This window comes from Saccopteryx bilineata, chromosome 5, assembly GCF_036850765.1.
Source record: "Saccopteryx bilineata isolate mSacBil1 chromosome 5, mSacBil1_pri_phased_curated, whole genome shotgun sequence".
Taxonomy (NCBI): Eukaryota; Metazoa; Chordata; class Mammalia; order Chiroptera; family Emballonuridae; genus Saccopteryx; species Saccopteryx bilineata.
The window spans coordinates 266,067,144-266,093,553 of record NC_089494.1 but is presented as its reverse complement, the minus strand read 5'-3'; the positions used below and the strand labels follow the sequence as shown (position 1 = coordinate 266,093,553).

General features: G+C 58.0%; 1 protein-coding gene across 1 annotated transcript; it reads right to left on the bottom strand.

Moving 5' to 3' along the window:
* Positions 1-324: 324 nt before the first annotated feature.
* On the bottom strand, positions 325-26,312 carry CPLX1 (complexin 1). Its single transcript, XM_066280803.1, has 4 exons — positions 26,175-26,312; positions 24,744-24,846; positions 7,744-7,919; positions 325-2,230 (listed from the first exon to the last, which is right to left on the bottom strand). Exons 2-4 carry the CDS (start codon positions 24,772-24,774, stop codon positions 2,033-2,035), a joined length of 405 nt encoding a protein of 134 aa, XP_066136900.1. The 5' UTR covers positions 24,775-24,846; positions 26,175-26,312; the 3' UTR covers positions 325-2,032.
* Between the last annotated feature and the right edge of the window lie 98 nt (positions 26,313-26,410).

Here is a 26,410-nt window from a genome sequence, read left to right as displayed (position 1 = left end):
TGGGCCCCAGGGCCTGGAGTAGCTGTGGGAAAGGAAAAGATCTACCAAGGGTCAAGCAGGTGGTGGGCGGGGGATGGCGGCAGTGGTGGAGAGCTGAGGGTGGTTGAGGGAGCCAGTCTGCATTTTAGAGGGAGATCTCTCGGGGTTGGAACTGCCTTAGCAAAAGGGTCAGAGGGGTGGATCTGAAACAGGGTGTTGTGGTGGGGAGGCTCTGCTGCTGTCCCAGCGAGGGCAAAGTGCTTCCTCTGTGGGCGTGAGGGTCCGACCCACCTGCCGTTGCCTCCCAGGAGGAATCAGGACTCTGGAGAGAATGTCCACACGGTATGAAATCACTGTGTTGTTTATTGGCTGTGACTCCATCCGGAGAGAACACACGCGACGCCCCCTACATGCTGGAGGAGGCGTAGGCGGAAGGACAGACGGACGGACAACATCCAAGGTCTACGCTAAGCTCGGCTGCTCCGGGCGCCCCATGCGCTGGGAATGAGATGCGGGGTTTCTACAAGACAACGCCCTGTCTGCTCGGAGCTGGCTTTTTAAAGTGTGAAAACAGGCATTTTAAAAAAAACGTGGAACCGGGAAGAGTCAGGGGACACAGGGCGCAGGGCGTTAGCGCGTCCTCAACAGACGGCTAGTTAGTATTGCAGTCTATTGTTATGGCTTCTCTAAACAGCAATGTAGGGCCACGCCCCTGGCCCGCGACACGTGGACACAATGAATTTCTGACGTGGACATAAAGGATAAAGGGTCCGGGGCCAGACCAGGGGCTTTCTATCCAGATAAACTCCCCAAATACACTAGACCTCATTTACCTGAGATTCAACACATTGTGATGCAAATTAAACAAGGATGGAGGACGAAGGAGAGTTGCAGGAGGCCCAGACGTCAATATTTCTGTCAAACCCGCCAGACTGTGTGCTAGGACACCCGGCCGCACCCCCATCCCACCCACGGGAGAGGCCTGCCCCAGGCGAGGCCACCGCCATCCTGCGGAAGGGATGGGTGAGGGCAGAGACACACACCTCCAGCTGCACAGCACTGTAGAAGGGGCTCTGGGTCTCCTCCCCAGCTCTGCTGGAAGGTGGCTGTTACAGGGTGTGTGCAGGGCCCACCCCAGAACAACCCCTGAGAAGAAGAGGTGACACCAGGAGGGGGGATGGGGGGGAGGCCTCGGCTGTGCCCAGACTTGGAGGGTGTGCGAGTTATTGGGGTCTGTGAGGGACTCGGTGCCCCTCTCGAGTGTAAGAATTTCCCTCACAATCGTATTGCTTTGTTTCTCTTAGTTTAGAAAAGGGCCATGGCATTTCATAAGCAGAAGAGCCTTCTAGAGGAGCGGGCCAAGGGAGAGGGAGGGACAGACAGATGGACAATGAACCTGACAGACTCAGACGAGGAAGGTTGGCAGCCAGCAGACAAATGTCAATGCGGGAGGAAGGGCTTGAAAGTCCAGGCTGATCCAGACGGGGAGGGGCTTCCCACCCCTGACCCAGGGAGGGGCCCCAGGCACCGGCTGCTACCTCTCCCTGTTCCCTCCACCCTCCCCTCTATGGCTGTGCTCCTGAGTTTGGGCCCAGACAAGCGCGCAACACGCAGGGATCACGTAAGGAGGGGTGGTCGGGGGACTCCCCTTTCGGTGGCCAGGCCACAGGCGCTGCTGGGTGGGCGGGGAAGGAAGGGAGCAGTAAGGGGGTTCCAGGCTCTGGGGGAGGGCCCAACCCACCCGCGGCCAGAGGAGCCCAGGGGCTGGTCCCGAGCCTCCAGCACAAACCGCAGGGGCCCTGGGGGTCGGCGCCCCTCCCACGTGGCAGCAGTGATGGCAGTGCGGGGGAGGGGTGGGGAAGTAGGCGGAGGCTCCCGAGGTGCGAGGGGCGTGGGGCAGAGAATCTTGGGACTATGGCTTATATTGGCGCTGGGGCTGCACTCAGCTCCCGACATCTCTTTGGGGCCTCCGTGGAGGGCATCGGCAGGGGATGGGCGAGGAGTGGCCGGATGGGGGCTATGGGCTCGGAGGGCTGCTGTCCGGCGCCAGGCGTTACTTCTTGAACATGTCCTGCAGCGGCCCGGGCAGGTACTTGATGACGGTGTCCAGGATGCTCTCGTCCTCCTCCTCAGGCTCGTCGCCGCAGCCCGGCGGGATGGCCTTCTTGGGCCGCGTCAGGCTGCCCTCGGAGTTGGCCTCCATGGCGGCCTGGGCCTCGGCCTCGCGCTCCTCCTTCTTCTTAATGCCGTACTGTGGGGACAGGGTGGGGTCAACGGTCTCCCAGCCGGTTCACAGGGCCTGGAGGGTGGGACCCTCGCTGTGCCACAGAAATTGGGCGAGGCCTTGAGGGACAGGGCCTGTGGCTAAGGGAGGCCCCACCAAAGGCCACCAGGACCCTGGAAGGAAGAAGTCCCTACCCAAGAGGGTGCCTGAAGGGGCAGGGTGACCCCATGAAGGACTCAAGCTAAGCTGGGAGCCATGCCCAGTGGGGAGCTGCAGGAGGTGAGCAGGGGAAGGGGTGTCTATCTATGTGGGGGGCAATGCCTTGACCCCAGCCCCTGCCCTTCTCCCTGGAGGTCCCCCCTTGAAGAAGCTGCGCTGTCCTTCACCTTGCCTGGGCTGTGTTACAGGAGCAGTGGGAGGAGCCGGCAGTGGTGGAGATAACCCATTGCTCCTGGCTGGCTGACCCCACACAGCCCAGGTCCTTGATCTGGAACAGGCAGTCACTCCCACATGCCTGGCTACACTTCCCCGGATGTGGCCATGACCCCAGCCCCTGGCACATCCCTCAGCATACTCCATGAGCAGCTTGTGGAGGAGCATGCCCAGTGGTCACTTCTAGGTGGACATCTGGGACCCCACCTGGGTGTGCCCTCAGGCAACACTGCGGGCACAATGGAGTCCCACACTTCTGGTTTCCTGTGTCTCTGCCTTACCCCCTTACCCATCTGCCCTTTGTAGTGGGTTGAATGGGGTCCCTCCATGCTACCTGAAACCTCGGAATGTGACCTTATTGGGAAATAGAGTCTTTGCAGATGCAATTAAGGTAAGGACAGACACAGATAACCCTGGACCCTAAATCCAGTAATAGTTCCCCTGCAAGACAAAGACATAGAGGAGAAAGCTATATGAAAACAGAGGGAGATGAGGAGTGAGGCTGCCACAAGCCAGACACCAAGGACTGCCAGAAGCCACCAGAAACCGGCAGAGACAGGGAAGGGTTCTCTCCTACGAGTTCCAGAGGGAGAAGAGCCCTGGCCTTCAGGCCTCCACCACTGACAGGACAGATTTCTAGATGTCTGTACCCCCTGCCAGGCCCATGAACACCCTCCTCTCCCTCAAGAGCACTGATGCAGGTGAGCCCCTGGTCACACTGAGGCCACAGAAGGACCTCCTGCCTTAGGGTTGGGGTGAACCAGGCAGGTCCAAAGTGGCCTCCTGGCTTTGAGGGGCTAGTCATCCATCTCATGGTCCAAGCTCAGGACCCACCCAGGCTGGGGGGAGGGGCACCCCCTGTCACATTCTGAAGTTCACAGGAGCAGAAGCTATAACAGGGTAAAGTGGGGGTAATGGGGAGGGTGTGTGGGTGTCAGTGACTGTCAGTCACCAACAGGCTGCGTGGCGCTGCTGAGGGGCACACAGTGGCCTGGGTGAAGAGGGCTTCTGACCCCCCAGCTGCTCACTCATCTCTCCTCATCAGCTCCTCCCCCAAAGTTTGGTTCTCCAAGGCTGTTTTCTGCTTCAGATTGGAGGGCTGACTCGCACTCCTGACCTCCCTCAGCACCCCTGACTTCTCCTGAGGCTGCAGGCGAGTGGCTTCAAGCATGGAGGAGGCAAGGGTCACCTTCAACAGAGGTCCAAGAAGAAGCAGCCATGCTCTTGACCCAACTGTGACCAGAGCACAATCAGGGGCACCTGCAGGCCATAAGAAGAGGGACGAGGGTTGTCTACGCTTCTTCAGCAGGGTTCCTAAGCAGCCCAAAGCCCGCTCTGCACCCTGAACCTGAGGGTCTCGACAAGGGACAGTGAGGGCACCCTGACAAAGCCCAGAGCATCGGGCACATGGCCCAGAGGGCCCTCCCTACTGAGCACCAATGTCAGGTTAGCCTAGGGCAGAGCTCAACAAGCTGGCCAGACAGCAGGCACTCCCCTGGGACAGGAGCAAAGAACATGGGGCCCTTTTTTGGGTCACTGCCCTGGCACAGCCTCACTGCTGAGAGCCACGGCCCCTGGTCACAGAAGGGAGGGAGGGACATGCAGTTTGGAGTCCTGTGGGGCAGAGTATGGGCCAGGGAGAGCGATGCCACCAGAAACTAGGTCAGACCAGAGCACTTCCATCCAGCCAGGGGCAGGGAGCCCAACAACCTCCTTCCCCCGCAGGACAGGCTGTGCACGTGGTGGGAACATGTGTGTGCCAGGGTGGCGCAAGAGCTTCTGCTGCCCAAAGCCGTGACCCACTCACAGCAAAGATGAAGATGCTCAGGGGAACACGCGGTCCTGGCAGAAAGCCGGGAGTGACACTGGGAACACATGTGTAAAGTGAGAACATGCACACGGCTGGGCAGAGGAACTCCCTGACCAGGGGAGCGAGTTTAGGGGTTGGGGAGGTACCCTGTCTGCAAGCAGTGTCAGGTGTCCTCCCCTTTGGGGTCCCTAGCCCAGTAACTGCAGAATCTCAAAGGCCACTCATGCTGGATTTGACCTGGGTGTCATGATTACTCTGCAGGGATGGGGTTGTTGAGCTGGGGTCCACCTCAGAGCCCGGCTCTACTGTGGTCTGGTTGAGAGCCCAGGCATCCATCAACCCCTGTTGGCCAGAGACGCTGACCACTGAGGCGCTTGGAGCCCTGACCCACACTGTGGCTGGGAGGGAGCTCAAGGTGGCCAGTGCCCCCAGGCAAGGCAACACTGCTCATTAGCAGTGAGAACCTGTAATATGACCAAACAAGTAATAATCGGCAACACCACCCACACGTGTTATCAGCACAAACCTCAAATGAACCCTGAGTGATTTCAGCGCCGTTGGGGGCCAGGGTCTGGAACCCTCTAGTTCGGGGCGCACGGAGGGCTGTGGTCTGACTCAAAACTGCGGAATAGATCGTGGCCACTGAAAAGCCCAAACCTACTGGGGCGTATGCAAATCTGGAGGTGGGTATGCTAACCAGAAGGCAGGTATGCAAATCAGGACGGACGGAAACCAGGCGGCCCGTATGCAAATGACGCGCAAGCGGGCCAATCTCCCCTCCCACCTGGGCCCGCTCACGCGTCGGGAGGAGGCGGTGCTGCCTACCGGGCAGCTTCCGCTTCCCTCCCGTGGGGTAGCGTGGGGGGCTGGACGCCCCAGAGGACGCGTGACCCCAGCCCGCCCCTCAGTCCCCATCTGACGGGGGCCCTAGACTGGGCTGCTCAGCACCCGCTTCTCTGACCAGCTCCCACGAGTCCTGGGGGTGCGGAGTCCACGGCACCCAGAGGGGGCTGCGGGAAGTCGGGTCTGGCGCCAGGGGCCAGCGAGGGCCACCTGGAGAGCAGGGGGGGCTGGGGGCGGCTACCTGGCCACACCTAGGTGCAGAAGGGCTCAGAGGAGAAAGGTGCGGACTTGGCGGGGGCAGGGCCTGGGAGCTGGGTCGCAGGGTCGCTGGGTCGCAGGGTCGCTGGGTCGCTGGGCGAGTACAGGTCCGGAGGGCGGGGCCAGGCACAACCCTCTGGCCACCAGGGGGCGCCCTGCCCTTACCGGTCAAGGGGCGGCCTCTCCTCCCACTCGGAGGGCCTGGGTATCGGCGGGCACCTCTCTGCTGACCTGAACGCTCCTTGAAGGAGGAGGTGGACCAGATTCTGGAGGTGGGGTACACCTGGGGCTCCAGCATCCAGAACCTGTTCGACTGTCCCTCAGCTGCCTATATCTGACCCAGGAGTGGGGTTGGGCTCCGTTTCTGTCTCTCTCTCTCTCTCTCTCTCTCTGTCCTCTGACCACACCCACACACACCCTGTCCCTCCCCGGGTCCCTGCAAATACATGGTCATCCCCGGGCACAGCCTCACTGGGGTCTGCCTGATGGCGTACGTTTTCTAGTTCTTCCTCCAACAGCTTCCGACTGTAGCAGAGCCCTCCAGGGGTTGGGGGACTTGTGAGCTGTTGTCAACAACAAAATGGACTTGAGTTTGTTGCAAGTCCCCAGGAAAGGAATCCAGTGACCCACAGTGGGACATCTGGGTGTGTGGCACCCAGACCCCATCTATGTGGAGCCCTTGTGGGCTGAGAGGCCTGCAGGTGCCCCCTGTACTGCCCTGCTCCTGAGGTCTGGCTCCCGTGTCAGGCGCATGGAGCCGGCCCCTCCCTGGGCACACTGAGGCAGGACGCAGCAGGCTTTCCTGCCTTGCACCCCTGGCATCTCAGCTGGTCCACGCACCACACAGATCCCCTTGGGGAGCCTCACCGGCCTCCACCCAGCCCCTACCTGAACGTTTCATCTGCCTCTTTCAGAGCCCAGAGCTGGGGGCATCGGGGTTGGGGGCAGGAAGGAAACAAGCCAGGCAGGGTCCCATACTGAATCTCCCACCAGAGTGCCTGGACCCAGCAACTCAGCTGAGAGTGCCTTTGGCAGAGGAAGCCCAGCCTGGCAAGGGGCCAGCGGAGGTGGGAAGGCGCCCCAGATGGACTTTGGGAGGCCGTGTGGTTCAGGGACAAGTGGGCTCACTTCTTTTTTTTTTTTTTTTTAATCTTTTTTTTTATATATATATATTTTATTTATTCATTTTTAGAGAGGAGAGAGAGAGAGAGAGAGAGAGAAAGAAGGGGGGAGGAGCTGGAAGCATCAACTCCCATATGTGCCTTGACCAGGTAAGCCCAGGGTTTCGAACCGGCGACCTCAGCATTTCCAGGTCGACGCTTTATCCACTGCGCCACCACAGGTCAGGCATGGGCTCACTTCTCATGCCATCCAGACTCCCACAGGAGTGCCACCTGGCCCACCCTGGAGGAGCCGGGAGCAAGCCCCATGGCCACTGGGTAGAGAAGGAAGGACAGGCAGTGGACTCTCCCCTGGGGCACCGCCCACCAGCCAATGCACTGGGTGTGCACCTCACTGCTGGCTCGGCCTCCACGCCCACCTGCTCTCTCTCTGTGTCTCAGCTCCTCCATGTAACAGCACAATACTCTCACTGCCCCAACGCACAGGGGAGGGTGCCCAGATGATTCCGGAAAAGGCCGTGGCTACCAGCTCGTAGCCAGACCTCACAGACCACAGGCCTGCTGGCCCCACACCCTGTGAACAGCAGAAGGTAGGAGGCCCCAGAGAGGGGTCAAGAGCTTCCCTGTGGGCCTCTTCTGGAGCTGCTGTGGGTGAACCCTGGGGAACAGCTGCTCTTGCAAAAACAGCCACTGCATTCACAGCGCCTGGGAGCCCCCCGCCCATGAGGACAGGACTGGCCCCACTGTCAGAGCAGGAAGGACTTGGGGCTCCACAGTGCACTGAAATCCCCAATGAGGCTGTGTGGCAGATGTGGTCATCTGGGGTACAGTGACCTCATTTGTCCTGCACCCCCCACAGGACTACCTCCTAAAGCTCTTAAGTGAACAATCGAAAGAGGCCCACAGGGCCCACACAGGCAGCCACCCTCTGTCCAGGGCCGGGTCCCCAGCACCCAAGCTGGGCCTGCAACCCCCGTGGTGAAGTTCCTGGGTCAGACTCTGGGGCTGTCTTCCCAACAGGGACTCCCCAACCGCGGGGCCCGGCTGTCCCCACGCCGTCCTGGCCCCGTGCTCACCTTGTCTCGGATGCCCTGCCGCATGGCCTCACGCTCCGCCTCCATCTTGGCGTACTTGGCCTTGCGCTCCTCCTCCTCCTGCCGCAGGGCCTCCTGGCGCTCCTCCTCCTTCTTGGCCGCGTCCGGGTCCTTCTCTTCGTCGCCCCCGAGCATCTTCCCCATGTCCTTGGTGGCCCCTGGGGACAGACGTGCCAGTGAGTCTGGGCAGCGCTAACACTGGGCCAGCCCCGCCCGGACAGAGGACGTCCCGGCGCTAACACAGGTCCTGGCACCTCCAGTCCCCAGAGGGAAGCGTGGGCTTGTGTGCGAGGGTGGGGGGAGGTGCGGGCGCACAGGCGGTCTGTAAGGGAGCGGGATCGCATGTGCGTGCGACTGAGTCATGCTGGTGTGTGTACGTGTGTGTGTGCGCGACTGTGCCGTGATGGTGTGTTTACGTGTGTGTGTGTGTGTGTGTGTGTGTGTGTGTGTGCCGGCACATCCCTGTGAGCCCCTGAAGTGGGCTGGGGTGCGTCTTCTCTGGGGCCTGTGTCCAGACGAGGCTCAGCCTCCAGAAGTCGTTGGAGTGGCTGAATAGTGGACCAATGGACTGAGGGGCAGGACCGTGAAGGCTCCGCGCGCAATTTTCTCATGCGCTCCTGATTCACAGGCAACAACCAACACGTCCCCAGACACCCCCTGAGACTGGGCTCACAGGACAAAGCCCTGTAATCACAGCCGTGGGTCGTGCCAGGCGCCACAGGGAGCCCTGGCCCTTCGGTGGCTCCAGGGAGCAGAGTGGCCCAATGCATCACTGCATGGGTGCAGGAGAATGGCTGGGAATTAGACTGTGGTCCTGAGACAAGTCTTTGGGGCAGACGCTGCCCCTGGAAGCACTGATAAGATTGTTTAAACTAGGAAGCGGTTGATCCCTATGGCCTTTTCCCTACATACGTGAAAGACATGAGTTAATGACCCTTCTCTGCACCTGAACCCAGGCTCTGCTAATTTGTTTGATGAGCAAAGAAATCAATAAATACGATGAGGCTGTAGAGATCGGGGCTCTCGAGGCTGGGAGTCCCCTGTGTCCCTCTTTTTTGTACGTTGTGTCTTGTGTGTTTTTCTTCCTTTTTTTAAAAAAATTTTATTTATTTATTTTTTACAGAGACAGAGAGTGAGTCAGAGAGAGGGATAGACAGGGACAGACAGGAACGGAGAGAGATGAGAAGCATCAATCATTAGTTTTTCATTGCGCATTGCAACACCTTAGTTGTTCATTGATTGCTTTCTCACATGTACCTTGACCGCAGGCCCTCAGCAGACCGAGCAACCCCTTGCTGGAGCCAGCGACCTTGGGTCCAAGCTGGTGAGCTTTGCTCAAACCAGATGAGCCTGCACTCAAGCTGGCAACCTCGGGGTCTCAAACCTGGGTCCTTCCGCATCCCAGTCTGATGCTCTATCCACTGCGCCACCGCCTGGTCAGGCTCTTGTGTGTTTTTCTTAAGTCCTGCAGCAGTTTTTCTTTCGTGCACACCCATTCTGAGCTGGTCGTGGCACATGGGCATCTGAGGGGTGGCAGAGGGGCAGCACTACAGGTCAGCACTCAGCCTGCAGCAGCCAGCCCCTCGGAGCAACCCCCACACAGAGACACACTGCCAGGAGAGCCCCCCACACAGAGACACACTGCCAGGAGAGCCCCCCACACAGAGACACACTGCCTGGAGAGCCCCCCACACAGAGACACACTGCCAGGAGAGCCCCCCACACAGAGACACACTGCCTGGAGAGCCCCCTACACAGAGACACACTGCCAGGAGAGCCCCCCACACAGAGACACACACTGCCAGGAGAGCCCCCCACCACACTGCCTTGCACACTGCCTTGGGACCAGCCGTGTTCCTGAGGGCACCCATATTGCTCCCAGTGATGGCCATGCCTTTGCACAGGGGTGCCCTCAGTCTCTTCTTCTCCTTCCTCTGATTCCTCATGACCCCTCATGAGCACTGCCCAAGGCTAGCTAAGCACATGCCTCAGGAATAAACCGTGAGGTAGAAATGCACGAGAATCCCCTAACCATGTCTGTGTGGATAGATGCTAACACAACATCTCCAGCCTGACCAGGTGGTGGTGCAGTGGATAGAGCATTGGACTGGGATGCGGAAGACCCAGATTCAAGACCCTGAGGTCACCAGCTTGAGCGCAGGCTCATCTGGTTTGAGCAAAGCTCACCAGCTTGGACCCACGGTCGCTGGCTCCAGCAAGGGGTTACTCGGTCTGCTGAAGGCCCACGGTCAAGGCACATATGAGAAATCAATCAATGAACAACTAAGGTGTCGCAACGAAGAACTGATGTTTCTCATCTCTCTCCCTTCCCGTCTGTCCCTATTTGTCCCTCTCTCTGTCTCTGCCACAAAAAATAAAACAAACAAAAAAACATCTCCCGATGTGGCCATCCCCACCCTGGCTTTGAGGCCCAGCCCTGCCCCCTTCCGTCTGGACTCAGCAGCTCCATGTCCTTGACACTCTTGGGACTGCTATGCTGCTCTAACTTTGCAGAGGTCTGTGCAGGACTGAACCTGGATGGACTCCCCTTTCCTGCACGTCTGGGTGCCAAATGCTGCCTTTGCCAGTTACTCGGGAGTGACCCCTCGTGTGGGCGCAGGCAACGCGGGGACCTGGTTTGGAAACAAGCACTTTCTGGCTGAGCTCTGGGCTGACCACGAGAGGCCCAGAGGCTGGGCCGTGCTGATCCCACACGGGCTTTCCTGACTGCCGAAAACTTCTGTAGGTCATGAGGTGTGGGGAGGTCCAGGCTGCGTGAGCACAGGGAGAGCCTGCACGAGGTGCTTCCTGACAGCGCAGACCCAGACAGACCAGGAGCCTCGGCCAGTGTTCAGCCACATCTGCAAAAATTTTGCAAAGCAGATTTGGGGCCAATGACTCAAGGGAAATTGGGTCATAGAGTCGCTTAAATACTCTTCCCACAGTTCCCCTGATAACTAGGCCAGAGCCCGTCTGCCGCCTGGTGCTGCGGTCCTCTCTGGCGGGTGTGTGGGAGAGGCAGGAACACACCCCCACAATCCAGGCAGCCGCTGCACCCTTCCCAACCTCCCTGGCCTGTTGGCCACCCCAGCTGGTGGACTGCTTTTATGCACATTTTTCTCCCTGTTAGAATAAGCTAATTCACACTAAAGTGAGAGTGACCAATTTATTTTACTTCCCCGTTGAAAGCACAGACTCCCTGAAGTGGATGGAGGTGAACTATGCTCATCCACATCTCTATCCAGAGCAGGAAAGGTAGTGGCTGGGTGGGGGCTGGCGTGCCACCCTAACTTGGTGGGCTGGGTCCCTAGACCTGCCCCTCTAATGTATTAACAAGGGCTGCAGGTTTAGCAATCACAACAGGCATTTATTGAGCACCAACTGTGTGCTGAGCTCTGCTACACCAGGTGCCGGCCTTGGGGACTTGCCAAGGGCCTTCTGGATCTGAGTGCCAGGGTTCCCCGTCCCTACTTGAGCTCTGAGCGGTCCACTTGGCCAGAGGGGTCAGGGGAGGTCCACCAGCCCAGCAGATGGCAGCGCAGCTGTGGGAAACTGGGCAACCTCTCCTGGGCCAGGGGTGATAAGAAAACTGAGTAACCTGCAAGTGGTTCTGCCTGGGGCCCCAGACCTGGACACTGCACCCCACGTGTTTGATTGCAGGAGGTGGTGGAGTCGGCAAGGGTCTTGCGCTGGCCTCCCTCGTGGATGCAGGGAAGGGGTTTAGTTGGAGTGACCACACCCCTGGTTCTCCTGCGACTCAGCTTCCAGGGTGACAGGTGAGGACCGGGGCGCAGTGCCTCCCACCTCCTCCCTCCACAGTTGGATAAACCTCCAGGGTGCGACCCCAGGAGCCTCCGGTCATGCAGAAAAACACCAAGGTCTAGAGAGCCACTCGCCAACGTCCGTGGCACCTGCTGCAGCAGATGGGTCCTGCCCGTGGCCCCAGCCTGGCCTGCGCTGGCTGCCACCCACCCCAGGGCCCTCCCTCACTGCCTGGCTAATAGCACACCAGCCCCACCTTTGCAGGAGATGGGACCTGGGCTGGGCGGGGTCAGCGGCTCCCGGTGTTTTCCCTGGAGCTGTTCCCCAGGACTTCCCGTCCCTCGCTCCCCACCCAGTGTCCCCCAGACAGGTCCTCCTGGGACACCACAGTCACACCAGTCACCCCAGGGCTCAAATCACAGAACTCCGTGCTTGCTACACAATTAAAATGATGTACGTCTAAGTAATACAAAACCACTTTGGATTTTCGGAAGAATCGCACAGGCCGTTTGGGGGCTCCTGCAGACTTGATCAGCCCCCCTGTTGTTAACCACAGGCCACTCTGCAGAGCTAAGGTGACAGACGCTGCCACCTCCTACCAGAGGGCAATGCCATGGACCAACCACAGACTAATTGGATGTCACCACTTTCCACTAATGTCCTTTTTCTGTCCCAAGGTCGAGTCCAGGGCACAGTCCAGTTGCATTTCGATCAAAGTCAATTTTTCAAGAGAGAAAAATATTTTAAATTTGAAATGAAACTATGGGGGAAAATGATAAAATGTAATGAAAAACTAAAAAAAGATACCTAAAACAAATAAAGACCCTTATTATGCTTGTGGGCAGGGAGACCTCATTAATGGAAGGGTGTGCGTTTCCCCAAACCGAGGGATGGGTAAGTGCCATCACAAGCTAACTCCCGAGTTAGACACGCCAGGAAGGTTGTGAACCCATTAGCTGGTCCAGACCCAGGAGAACACACAGCGTGGCTGGTCCAGACCCAGGAGAACACACACAGCGTGGCTGGTCCAGACCCAGGAGAACACACACAGCGTGGCTGGTCCAGACCCAGGAGAACACACACAGCGTGGCTGGTCCAGACCCAGGAGAACACACACAGCGTGGCTGGTCCAGACCCAGGAGAACACACAGCGTGGCTGGTCCAGACCCAGGAGAACACACACAGCGTGGCTGGTCCAGACCCAGGAGAACACACACAGCGTGGCTGGTGTCGTCCAGGGGGGGAAAGCAGGAAGAGGGGTCGGAGTGGAGACACACAGACCAGGACTCGAACACGGGATCAGAGACAGGAGTGGGCCTGGAAGACTGGAAAAGGAGCCACGGTCCCCGCAATGGGGCTGGGATAACCAAGCTCCTTGTGGGGACGCAGGAAACTGGACTCCTACGTAGCACAACAAACTCTCCTTGTTACAGATCAGAAAACGAGCCCAGCACACAAACGTCCCAAGCAAAAACGGCTCGTGTCACCCTCTGTCCCATCGCCCAGCTCCGTGTTCACCCACCCTTCCCCGAGCCAGCGCTGTCTGCCTGCTCTCTTTGTCACGGTCAGTCTCTGCCAAAAGACAGCACACTCAGGACAAGGGACTGGGACCAGGCCTAGACAGTGCCTAGTACGTAGTAGGTCAGGGGTCCCCAAACTACGGCCCGCGGGCCGCATGCGGCCCCCTGAGGCTATTTATCCGCCCCCCCCCCCACCGTCACACTACCGGAAGGGGCACTTCTTTCATTGGTGGTCAGTGAGAGGTCGCAAAGCGCAGTGTCGCTCACGTACAGTACTACTTCCGGTGACGTGGGACGCACGCGTCATGGCTCCGGACGCACGTCATATCACTTGTTATATGGAACTGGACATTGACCATCTCATTAGCCAAAAGCAGGCCCATAGTTCCCATGGGCCTGAAATACTGGTCAGTTTGTTGATTTAAATTTACTTGTTCTTTATTTTAAATATTGTATTTGTTCCCGTTTTGTTTTTTTACTTTAAAATAAGATATGTGCAGTGTGCATAGGGATTTGTTCATAGTTTTTTTTATAGTCCGGCCCTCCAACGGTCTGAGGGTCAGTGAACTGGCCCCCTGTGTAAAAAGTTTGGGGACCCCTGTAGTAGGTGCTCAACAAATATTGGGAGAATAATGAATTGAAACATTTAAGAGACAGGCACCAGGCTCTCAGCCACAAATGAAACCTTAACCAACCTACAGCGAACATCGTGTAGTCCGTGGGGAAATACTAAACACTCTTCTCACAGCTCAGTAACAACCCAGAGGCGCCCCGCCCTTGCTGCCTGGTGGGGGGGGGGTAGCCATTGAACTCCAGCAGCCAGAGAAGAGGCAGGGAGACTGATGAGGGAGAAGCACACTGTCTTTATTAACCAACACCATGGTCCTCTGGGCAGAAAATCTGAAGGCATCTGCAAGACTATTAGAACCAATAAGCGAGTGGAGCAAGGTCACAAGAGACAAGATGAGCAGACACCCAACAAATGGAATATGAGATTCAAAAACAATGTCCACCAACACAGACAAGACATCTATAACTATGTTCTTAATAGGTGTGCAGGCTTCACCTAAAACTACAGTCACTGAGAGAAATTCATAACATTGACCTTTCTTTGTTTTTTTTTTTTCTTTTGTATTTTTTTCTTTTGGAGAAAGGAGAGAAAGAGAGAGAGAGAGAAGGGAGAGGGGAGGAGCAGGAAGCATCAACTCCCACATGTGCCCTGACCAGATAAGCCCGGGGTTTCGAACCGGCGATCTCAGCATTCCAGGTCGATGCTTTATCCACTGCGCCACCACAGGTCAAGCGAGCGAAATTAAAGACCTAAACCGGCAGGGAGCTATCCCGTGTTCATAGACTCAGTACTGCTATGACATAAGCTTCCTCTGGCTTGATCTACAGAGTCAATGAAATCCCAACCAAAATGCTAATAGGCTCTTTTGAACAATTTTACCAGCTGATTCTAAAACTTATATGGGAAAAAAAAGAATTCTTCAGAAGGAGGATGACTCTGGAGGACTCTCACTACTCAGTGTCCGGACAGTGTGGTGTTGACAAGAGAACCAGACGTGTGGAACAGAACAGAGCCCAGAGACAGACCCACTCATACAGGGTCCTTTGATTTCCATACAAACCTGCAAAGAGAATTCCCAAGGAACAGCTACTCTTTCCACAAGTGACACTGAGATCTTTAGATATCCCTGTGCAATCAGGTAAGTTTCTGCCCTTCCCTCACACCGTACACAAAGCTAGATCACAGACAACGCAATGGTCATCAGACTGGAGATGTTTGTAACAGGATGGTATCTATGGCTAGGACATCTGGGGAAGAGGTCCTCTCACAGTTATGTGGAAAGGTGAATGGTCACAGCCATTTGGGAAAGTAATTTGAATTTCTTATGGAAGCCACCCACCCTTCAAGCCACCACCTGCCCAGAGGTCTGTCCCATTAAAACAAATGTTCCTCGCTTGACCAGGCGGCGGCGCAGTGGATAGAGCATCGGACTGGGATGCGGAGGACCGAGGTTCGAGACCCCGAGGTCATCAGCTTGAGCGCGGGCTCATCTGGTTTGAGCCAAGCTCACCAGCTTGGACCCAAGGTCGCTGGCTCGAGCAAGGGGTCACTTGGTCTACTGAAGGCCCATGGTCAAGGCACATATGAGAAAGCAACCAATGAACAACTAAGGTGTTGCAACGAAAAACTGATGATTGATGCTCCTCATCTCTCTCTGCTCCTGTCTGTCTGTCCCTATCTATCCCTCTCTGACTCTCTCTCTGACCCTGTAAAAAACAACAATAACCTGACCTGTGGTGGCGCAGTGGATAAAGCATCGACCTGGAGACCTGGAACACTGAGATCGCTGGTTCGAAACCCTGGGCTTGCCTGGTCAAGGCACATATGGGAGTTGATGCTTCCTGCTTCCCCCACTTATCTCTCTCTCTCTCTAAAATAAATAAATAAAAAACAACAACAATACACACACACACAAATGTTCCTCCCTGTAGGCACACGAGCCCACAGACGCTTACCCAACCTGTTTGTTTCGGTTGTGGCCCTGACAAATGACTGGAGATGAGATGACATCTTGGGCACACAGCCACCATACCCACGTCAGGGACTCCCAGGTGGCCATGAGCGCAAGGGACTGCTGTGCACTGTGGGAGCCAGGTGCAGACACGTGTATTCCACAGATGCCATTTTGGAAAGCAAGGAGAATAAAACCCTCTGTGTGAACAGACCTATGTTTCTATGGTTCTCTAAAAATAGAAAAGAGGTTGGCGGGTTACACACCAGGCTCATACCAAACCTACATTTCTTTTTCGAATGCTCCTGGAATGTTTACAAATGTCAGTCCCCAGCACAGTGACATGCCACTTCACACTCATTAGGGTGGCTATTATAAAAACAGTAACAGAAAAACAAAACACAGAAAACAACACATGCGGGGGAGGAGGTGGGTGGGAATGCAAAATCAGGCAGCCCCTGTGGAGAAGTGTGCCTCTTCCTCCAAAAATTATACACGGAATTAGCATATGACCCAGCATCGCTGCCCTCGGGCACACACCCAGAACCAGTGAAAGGAGGCGCTTTGGAAGAGTTGGAAGCAGATATATGCACACTCGGGTTCACAGCAGCGAAAAGGTGGGAGCAAGTGCCCACAGATGGATGGACGGATGGATGGATGGATGGACAAACACAATGTGGTCCATCCACACAGCGGGATATCATTCAGTCTTAAACAGGAAAGGGAGTCTGACACCTGCTACAACATGGCTGAGCCTTGAAAATATGCTACGTGAAAAATCTAGCTATAAAAGGGCAAACACTGTACGATTCCACTTGCATGAGGTCCCTAGCGGAGTCCAACCTACAGAGACAGGAAGTAGACAGTGGTGCCAGGGGGTAGGGGAGGGGGATGAGGAGTAAGTGTTTCATGGGGACAGAGTCTCAGTTTGGGAAGATGAGAAAGTTCTGCCCAACTTCTGGAGACGCCTGCACAACAGTGTGAATGTGCCTAATGCCACTGAACTGGACACTTAAGAACGGTTGAGGTGGTAAGTTTTGTGTGTTGTGGGGTTTTTTTGTTTGTTTGTTTGTTTGCATTTTTCCGAAGCTGGAAACGGGGAGGCAGTCAGACAGACTCCCGCATGTGCCCGACCGGGATCCACCTGGCACGCCCACCAGGGGGCGATGCTCTGCCCATCTGGGGCATCGCTCTGTTGCGACCAGAGCCAGTCTAGCGCCTGAGGCAGAGGCCACGGAGCCATCCTCAGCGCCCGGGCCAACTTTGCTCCAACAGAGCCTCGGCTGCGGGAGGGGAAGAGAGAGACAGAGAGGAAGGAGAGGGGGAGGGGTGGAGAAGCAGATGGGCGCTTCTCCTGTGTGCCCTGGCCGGGAATCGAACCCAGGACTCCTGCACACCAGGCCGACGCTCTACCACTGAGCCAACCGGTCAGGGCCTATGTTTTTTTTTATCACCATAAAAAGAGAAGCATGAACACCAGGCTGCCGAGACAGCCTCAACACGTTGTCACAGTTGGAACAGAACCACGTCTCTGACAGCGTGGGACAGTAAAGAGCCTGACAAGTGGCAGGACTCTGCCCCGGGTCCTTCTGAGTGTGAAACCTCTCCAACGGTAAGTGAGCGAGAACGTGAGGCAAACCACAGTGGTGATGTCTGGGACCCGGAGACCCGCGGCCTCCACGGGCAGAGCCTTGGGGCGGCGCCCTGCACAGTCCAGCCTCCGAGTCCGCGGGACACACGCGCTCTCACCCACGCCGGGAGCGGAGGGAGGTGTGGACGGTTCGCTGCTCGGGAGGCCACGGGGTCAGGTGCCCGGCTCAATCCTGAGACCGCGGACAGGGCAGCCGACTCGGGGCCAGGATGGAAGGAGAGCAGAAAATAGGAAACCCGTGTTCAGAAATGGCCACTGGCTGAAAGGACATTACAGTGATCAGGGAATAGATTGACCACACTATCCTAATACATTTGAAAACTGGAATGAAGTGGATTTTTAAAGAATATCAAAAACTGAGAACGGGCCCTGGCCGCTTAGGAGCATCACCCCAAAACAACAAGGGTGCAGGTTGGGTCCCCGGTGGGGGCACACACAGGAAGCAACCCACAAGTGCACGGCTGAGTGGAACAACAAATGCTTCCTTCCCCCTCCCCTTTCTCTCCCTTCTTCTCTCTGTCTCTCTACAAATCAATCAATCAATCAATCAAAAAAGTAGTAATTAAGCCCTTGCCAGATAGCCCGATTGGTTGGTGGGAGCGTTGTCCTGGAGCATGGCAGTTGCTGCTGGTTCAGTTCCCCAGTCAGGGCACAAACAGGAGCAGCTCAGTGTTCCTGTCTCTCTCTCCCTGCTTCTCTCAAATAAATAAATAAATAAGCAAATAAAGCAATGAGTGATGAAAGCAGGCGAAGTTTAACACAAGGCAGTATCTGCATTTTCTATATCAGGTTTTGTTTTCAGAGAGAGAGAGAGCGCAAGGGACAGACAGGAAAGGAGAGAGATGAGAAGCATCAATTCTTCATTGCGGCTCCTTAGTTGTTCATTGATTGCTTTGACAGGGAGGGCAGGGGCCTCCAGCTGAGCCAGTGACCTTGGACTCAAGCCTGCGACCATGGGGTCCTGTCTCTGACCCCACACTCAAGCCTGCGACCTCAGGGTTTTGAACCTGGGTCCTCAGTGTCCCAGGCTGATGTGGCACCCACTGTGCCACAACTTGGTCCGGCTCTATATCAGTCTTTTATACTTTCCTTTAGTACGTCAATTCCTTACAATGAACATTTACTATTTTAGTGATGGAGAAATCCACTGTCATGTTTTTAAAAATGTGTATAAGTGTCTCTAATAACTGAATGCAAAGATAGAAACACTTTTTATGTATGAAGAACGCAGACCACAGCACCAGTCCTCCGGACCTAGGTCACAATGACAGAAGATGGGTGTGACTGTGAGCAGAGCCCCTGGGAAGGCGCAGGCCCCGGCTGGGAACGCACAGCGTCGTCCTTGACTGTGACAATTAGAGCTTAAGTAATGTTTTAAAAGGGCGTGTCAGTTCCAAAACACTGCGGAAGGTTCTTTTTTTTTTTTTTTTTTTTTGTATTTTTTTTTTTTCTGAAGCTGGAAACGAGGAGAGACAGTCAGACAGACTCCCGCATGCGCCCGACCGGGATCCGCCCGACCGGGATCTACCCGGCACGCCCACCAGGGGCGATGCTCTGCCCACCAGGGGGCGATGCTCTGCCCCTCTGGGGCATCACTCTGCCACGACCAGAGCCACTCCAGCACCTGGGGCAGAGGCCGAGGAGCCATCCCCAGCGCCCGGGCCATCTTTGCTCCAATGGAGCCCTGGCTGCGGGAGGGGAAGAGAGAGACAGAGAGGAAGGAGGGGTGGAGGGGTGGAGAAGCAAATGGGCGCTTCTCCTATATGCCCTGGCCGGGAATCGAACCCGGGTCCCCCGCACACCAGGCCAACGCTCCAACGCTGAGCCAACCGGCCAGGGCCCGGAAGGTTCTTAAAAAGCAAAATTCGTCCATATATTAAGAGAAAATACATGAAACAGCAAGGAAGCATTTTCAAAGCAAAAGCTGGGATGACACAGGTGAGAGCGGATGTGTTCACCGCAGCAGGAACATCCCCGCTGAAGCAGTCCCTTCCCCAGACCCCCACCCCACTGGAGGCTGTGCACTGCCCCCCTCCTGCCCTGTAATGGGGGGGGGTCGGTGGGACTCCCCTCTCCATCCTGGGCCAAAGAACAAACTAGGTCCCGAGGAGAAGTAAAGCCTGCCACACACCACAGGGCACCACAGGGCCCAGGGCCCCACCACCCTGGGGCCCCACCGCCCTGGGGCCCGGCTTCTGACTTGCTCATCCACTCCCGCACCCTGCTGCTGGCCAAGGTCAGAAAAACAAGCAAGGATGACTTGGTTCAAATAAATTTGCTTTTGTACCATCCTTGCTGCACAGAGGAAGGCCTTCCCTCCGGTGTGTGGGAGGCCCCCCAAGGCCCTGCTTCAGGACACTGAGCAGGGAAGCCACCACCCCAGCCTGCACTGAATGCACTCTCCTGGTTTCCCTGCGATGCCTCTGTTGCTTTTATAACCACTCGGAAGTGCCAGGTACACCTATTCTCTTCCCACCAATTCCCTTTGTGGTTTTTGCAAAGCTTTATTAGTTGTCTGGGAATTTTCCTCCGGCTGTGAACCAAGTCCCCTCCCCTTGGCCTCCGGGACATCACATGCTCTGTGCCTCCAGGGGTGGGGGACCTGGGTCCCGGCCTTGGCACCTGGCCGCTGTCCCTGCCTGCGCGCAGAGCATCTGGACTTGGCTTTCGGGAGAGGACAAACAGAGACAGAGGCGAGATAAAAGCGCCAATTAGTGAACCCAAACAGAGCCAAGCGCAGCGACAGATGGTGCGGCCACCCTGCTTCCAGGAGAGTTGTAATCCTTGTCATCTGTCCCTCCATTCAGCCTCGCTGCCACTCACTCTGCCATCCTTTCCCGGTTGACAGCCTCGGGCACCTCTCTGCTGAGGGAAACAAGGACCAGCGCTGGGAGGTGGGGCTGGGAGGAGGACCTGACCCTACTGACCCCTGTCCTGCACCTCCTGGCCCCTGGGCAACCTGAGCAGGAGATGCTGCTGTCCCCCGAGGGTCTGGCAAACAGAAGCCCCTCCTAAGCCTCCCCCTGCCCCCCTCGCAGACTCCCCAGGGGGCCACAGCTGGACTGGCAGATGGAGCAACTGAGTGGGATAGAGATGCTGGGGGTAGTGGGTGGTGTTACAGGTGAGGGGTGCTCGGTGAGTCACAGGTCTCTTCCATGTTGTCTCCAGGTGACAGGGAGCCCAGGGGCAGGACACGTGACCGAGGATAGGGTGGCTCTCTCACTTTGTGGACCAGGCCTGTAGCCTGTTTCTAGGGAACGTTTTCCTTCTGAGGGAAAGCAAAGCGAGGGGTGGACCGGTGACCTAGACTAGAGGACCTTTCTGTTTCCCCGGGTCTCCCTCTGGCCACACGCACACAGCACTGTCCTTACTTTCCCGGGAGACCCAAGACGAGGCCTGGGGTGCATGCCGTGCGTGGCACCGGCTGACAGCAAGATTCAGCGCTCAGGGCTGATGTTTCCACCAGGACCAGGTGTTCCCGCAGAAATGATAGGAGCTGCCGTCAGTGCCCGAGGAGCAGACAAGGGCACCACCATTCCCATCAGAGCTGGTCCGGCCCCTGCCTGACCCCACGAGTGCTCAGCGCCTGGGTCTCAGTCCTCAGTCCGCACCAGCCCCCAGAGTTCACATCCTGAGCCCTCCACGGGGCTCCGGGCAGCGTCCTGGCCTCAGTCCACTCCATCTGCCTGGACACTGGAGTCGAGCCCACGGGCAACTGCAAACACACAGGTCTCCTCCGGGATCACAGAGCCAGCTGAAGAAGGGACCCCCAGGGCGCCCCGTAGGTGGGGGAGGTGCTGGCCCGGAGCGGGCTTCCAGCTCACAGAGGGAAGACTCCTCTACCCCAGCCCCAAAGACCTATGGGGTCCCCGAAGTGGCCAGGACACATCTGGGGACCCCAGAGTGATCTGGCTGAGAGTGAACAGTCCACCACCCACAGGCATAGAGGTTCCCTGGGGCTGTGCCCATGAAACACTTCTCCTCCTTCCATGGAGGGCCTGGGGTCAGTGGTGCTGCCTCCTCCCACACACTGCAGCCTCGTCGGTGGGTCCAGCTCAGGCGGAGGCTGTCTATACCCTCAAGCCCCAGAAGCCCCAATGCCCTCCTCCTCTCTGAAACAGAACGCCCCCAGCCAAGCCCAGACCAGCCTCTCCACCTCCAGGGTGGCCCGGGGCCAATTCCCCACAGGACACAGTCCACACTGACCAAGCAGCTCCTGGCCGTGCTCAGGGGTCCTGTATCCTTCTCCTTCCAACCTCCGGCTGCCTTCTGTGGCCGTCCCAGCCCCCGAGGCCCCTAGCCCTTTGGGTGTGCGATGCCCCAGTCTCCTCTGCTCGAGGCCCCTGGCCCTTTGGGTGTGCGATGCCCCAGTCTCGTCTGCCCGAGGCCCCTGGCCCTTTGGGTGTGCGATGCCCCAGTCTCGTCTGCTTGTCTGTGGAGCCCAGCTTGGACGTCCCCTCCTCCCCTTCCTCTGCACAGTCCCCAAGGGCCTGGCCATGTTCTGGACACAAAACGTGTCACACGAAGGCTGAAGACAGAACAGCCAGCCACGCACCAGGTCTTTTGAGCCGAAATAGACACTCTGTGCCTGGTTTAGCCTGATGAGCCTCAACCCGGCCACATTAACCTGACAACTGCCCACGCTCTGGCCCAGGGGTAAATATAGCTCCAGGGCCCTGTGCCACTTCCTGGCCTTGAGTGAAAACAGTTTCTTCAGATTATACCCTTGCGGACCCGAGACCCCTCAGATCCAGCAGCCTGGCCCCAGCCCCTGGCCCCCGTTCAAGGCCACCGTGAGCAGACAGGCCTTGGTCCCCCATGCCACCGCGCGGACTCGGCGTCAGCGTGACCTTTTATCCAGGACTGATCCTGGAAAATTTAAACGTGGGCTTGTTCTCTTGGTCAGAAGTTGGCCAACAGCTTGGACACTGTCCTTGATGATTTGGCCCCAAGAGGATTCTCCTGCCAGCCTTGTGCCCAAGGTGCCCTGGCCTGGGGGCAGACCCCAGCAGAGCCGTGTCCGGGGTCATGTTTTCTAAGTTGGAAGGAAGCGGGGTCATGTTTTCTAAGTTGGAAGGAAGCAAGGGAGCCCTTGACAGCTCACAGAGGACTCGGCCCCAAGAGCAGCTGCTCCCACTGGCCGTGGCTGGTCCCTCTCAGGCTGCGCTGTAGAGACAGCCGCCGTGTGAGGCCTCCCATGTCCACTCCAGGGACTCAGAGGCCGGACTGTCTGGGCCTAGCCGGCCGTCTCAGGGAGAGGAGCCCTGGCAGACACCTGTCCCTTCTGCTGTCCTGCAGCTGCCCACCTGCTCTTGGTGAAGCAGCCTGGCACCACGCTCCTGAGTGAGGTCACCGGTCAGTGCCACTGGCCTTGCTGGGGTGTGACGGGCCAGGACAGTCAATGGGCTAGCACCTGAGTCCCCTGGTCACCTCCCACGGCCACGCCAGAGGTGCCAGAGGTGTGAAGACACCACAGACTGAGGGCACATGCCTCGTCCCAAGCCCTGCATATCCGGGACCAGTTCCCTTCCATTCCAGGGTGCCTGGGTCCCAGAGAGGACAAGGCCCAGCAGGACCAGCTCTGCACGGTCCCCTTTCCTTAGGATCCTGTGGGTCCCCCCTCTGTCTGAAGCAGGGTTCCCCACCAGAGAGTCACCCCTGCCGCCTCTGTTCCCAGCAAAGGACTCGCCTGAGACACAGGGTCAGGGCAGCAGAGAGGTGCAGGGAAGCGTACCCTCAGGACAGGACTTGCCCAGTGCAGCTCAGGAAGGCCCTCCCGGGCTCCCTCCTACTGCAAGTCTCCCCGAGTTCCTGATGCATCTGCGTCTGTCTGTCTCTCTCTGTGTCCACGTTCTCCCAGCTCCTGTCCCGTTTCCTGGAAACCCTCTGCCTGCACACCAGACGCCCTGTCTTTTCCACGATGCTGTCCCCTGCCCTCCTGCTCCGAGCTGCTACCTGGCCCAGCTACCGTCCCTGCCTGGCTCCCAGAAGCCTCAGTCGTCTGTCTTGTGTCTAGCTCCCTCCCTCTCTGTCTCACACGTCCTGGGGCACTTCTGTTTCTTTTTTTCTTTTTGTTTTTTTCTTCCCTTGGGCGGCATCTTCTCTCACCAACGCCACCCTGTCCTTATTTCTCTGGGTTCACCGCTCTCTAGACAGTTTCCCGGGTCCACCCTGCAGGTTCCTCTGTGTCTGAGACTCCAATCTGTCTCTCTTGGAATACTTCCAGTCTCTGTCTGTCCCTCTGTCTGTCTCCCTGCCACCCACGCTCATCCTGGGGAGTGCTGGTGAGGGCGAGGAAGCACTAGACAGAAAGCTCTCACCTGGAGGTCAGGGGCAGGCTCCATCGCCAGGAGCACTGGGGCAGTAAATGTCGGGGGAGCGTAACGCAGCCTGAGACACCCCGGGAGTCACCCCCTTGCAGCTCCTACCTTCTCGAGAAGCCGCCCCACCGCCACTGTGGAAGAAACTTTGGGCTGATGCTAAATGAAGGGAGTGCAGGCTGGCAATTACCCAGCTAATTTCAGCCGTGTAGACAGCCAAATCAGATATTTCAGTTTTCCTACAAGCCCACCTCAGGGCCTAAATTAGCCGCCTAATTAATTATCTGTAACAGCCTGGGGCTGGCTGGGTGGAACATGGATCCCTCCCAGTGCCAGGATGTACTTGTCCCTGAATCATGTTATGGTGATGTAATTATTATAATTAGATTCAACCTGCAGCCTATCCTTGACCACAGAATCTTAGGGAATGTGGCCCTGGGCCAGGCCCAAATGTCTGTTCACACAGCTTCTCCAGGAGACAAGCCCACACGCGGGGCTCCTGTCCGGGTGCAGGGGCAGCAGTCCCTCTGTGCGGCCCTTCATTCATGGCAGCAGTGCCCACCTGACACAGCAGCCGCACCAAGAGGGTGGCCTTGCCACGTAACGCCTGACAAACACCAGGCTGGCAATGGCACCAGGTTGGGGTGTGGCCAAGGAGGATGCCTGTTCCGGCGGTCAGGCCCTGGCCCTGGCTATCATCACAGGAGCTGCAGGTCTAGGGAGCACAGGGCAGGCCCCACAGCCTGGGCTAACCAATGCTCTGCCCAGTGCATCTGTGCCAGTATGGACCTTGGCCCACTCTCCACCCACCTCTTGGGCCAGGGTCTCTGACCACAAGGATGGTCTTGAGCCAGGTACACACAGGATTCCCTTTTAATAAGAGTCAGCGGGATTGGAAAAAAACATAAGAGGTCCCACTGCCCCCATGGACGGATCGGGCTCACAGCTACCTGGGGCATGTCTCTTGTTCCTTTGATTAGCCAGTCCTGAACCCTGTTACCCCGATCTTAGGTCCAACTCCTGTGGCAATGGGGGCCACTGACTGCCAACAGGATTGTCCTTTGGTGCCCCGGAAACCCACCCTGGGGTGTCTCCACAAGACTGAGTAGGGTGCTGCTGCTCACTCAACCTGTGACCCCCACATCACGCTGGCCACCGAGTGTGCAGCTGGTGACCAGCTGGGCGCATCGTGCCCCCAGCCCCTTACCTCCCAGGGCCTGCTTCATCACGAACTCCATGACGATGGCTTGGATTCCTCAGCAGCTCCTCAGAGGGTATGAACTCACATGCAAGGTGGCCAATTCCTGGGCCTGGAAGAAAGGAGGTGGTCACAGGCCACCCCAGTCCCGCATGCGAAGGCTTCCTCCTCATCCGGCCCTCCCTCTCCCCTGTGTGCATCTGGGGTCTGAGAGAGCATCGTCCCCTGGACTCTGGCATCAGGAGGGGGCACTTGGGAAGGTTCCTGTGGACGGGGCTTCCACTCCACACCCTGGCCAGGGAAGGTAGATCCCAAGACCCCTGCTGGATCTGCAAGGTGCTATCACCCAGTCCCTGGGGTTTCTGAAGCAGGGATGGGGGTGCTCATAACTTAGGGAGGGGCGCAGCTCAGAGAAGCCAGCCTGCAAGAAGCAGGGGCAGGCCCAGGGGCATTTGAAGGTGACTGGCTCTGTTGCCTCCCTGGTGGGTTCTGGGCCATGGGGTGGGGGTGGGGGGTAGGGCCCATTTAAAAAACAGGGTTAGGGTGGGTGGGGTCTGAGTGGGTGCCCCTTCAGAGAGGTCCCTGTGGTTGCTGATGGAAGAGTGTTGGGAAACAGACTCCATCCAGGGAAGATTCAGTGCCCACTGCCACCTACCCACTGCAAACACTGAGGTGGGAGAATCAGTAGAGGGCTCAGCCTTGGGACCTGACCACCTCTCCACCTGCGTCTGCATGGGTGGGGCGCTCCTGGGTCCCGGCAGGGGGCACTCTGGCAGGGAGGTGCTTCCTGTAAGACCTGTATTTGCCTGAGTAGGGTCTCTCGTGGCAGGGAAACCCGGGTCCCTGCCGCGCCCCTATTTTGTGATGTTTCCCCCTAGCCTTCCTCTGAAGGAGACCCGCGCGTGTGTGCGGGCTGGACAGGGGTGGTGGCCGGAATGCCCTCTTCCCGCAAAGCGCTGGCGCGCAGGAGAGCCTTTGCCGCAAAGCAGATTCTCCTTCAAACTTCTCCCCTGGCTCCTGGGGGAGAGGGAACCGCAGGGCCCAGCGGCAGAGAGGTCGGGGTGCCGCTGGAGTTCCCCCAAGGCCACGGCCCGGGCTTCCGTCACCGCACCCCTTTGGCTTTGCGGCGGGCGAATTGCCGGGCTCTGCGGAGCGGCCCTCGGGCGGGAGCGCGCCGGGAGAGGAAAAGAAGGATGCAGAGGACAAGGGAGGACAAGGGGAGACGCGAGAGGCAGGAGACTCGGAGGAGCCAGAAAGACGGGGTGGGGGGTGGGGGGAGGGCTTCAGCACCGCGGCGGCGGACAGCGCCTCCCGGGCCGAGCGCGCCCGGCTGGGCCGGGGATGTGCCGCGCGCGCAGACCGGCAGCGGAGGTCAGAGAGGGGCAGCCGGGGCCGGGCGGCCGGGCCGGGGAGGGGGCTGCACACGGGGGCGCCGGTTACCTTCCCGGGGCCGGGACGCGGGCGGGCAGGCGGGCGTTCAGCGGCGGAGCGCGCTCGGGGCGGCCGGGTCCATGGGGCGCCCCAGGAACTGCGGCGGCGGCTGAAGGGCACAGCGAGGAGGGCGCGTCACATGGAGGCGCTCCCCGCCCCCCGCCCGCGTCCGAGCGTGACGACGAGGGCGGGGCCGCAGCGGCTCCACCGCGCCTGCGGGGGAGGGGGCGGGAGTCGCGGAGCCG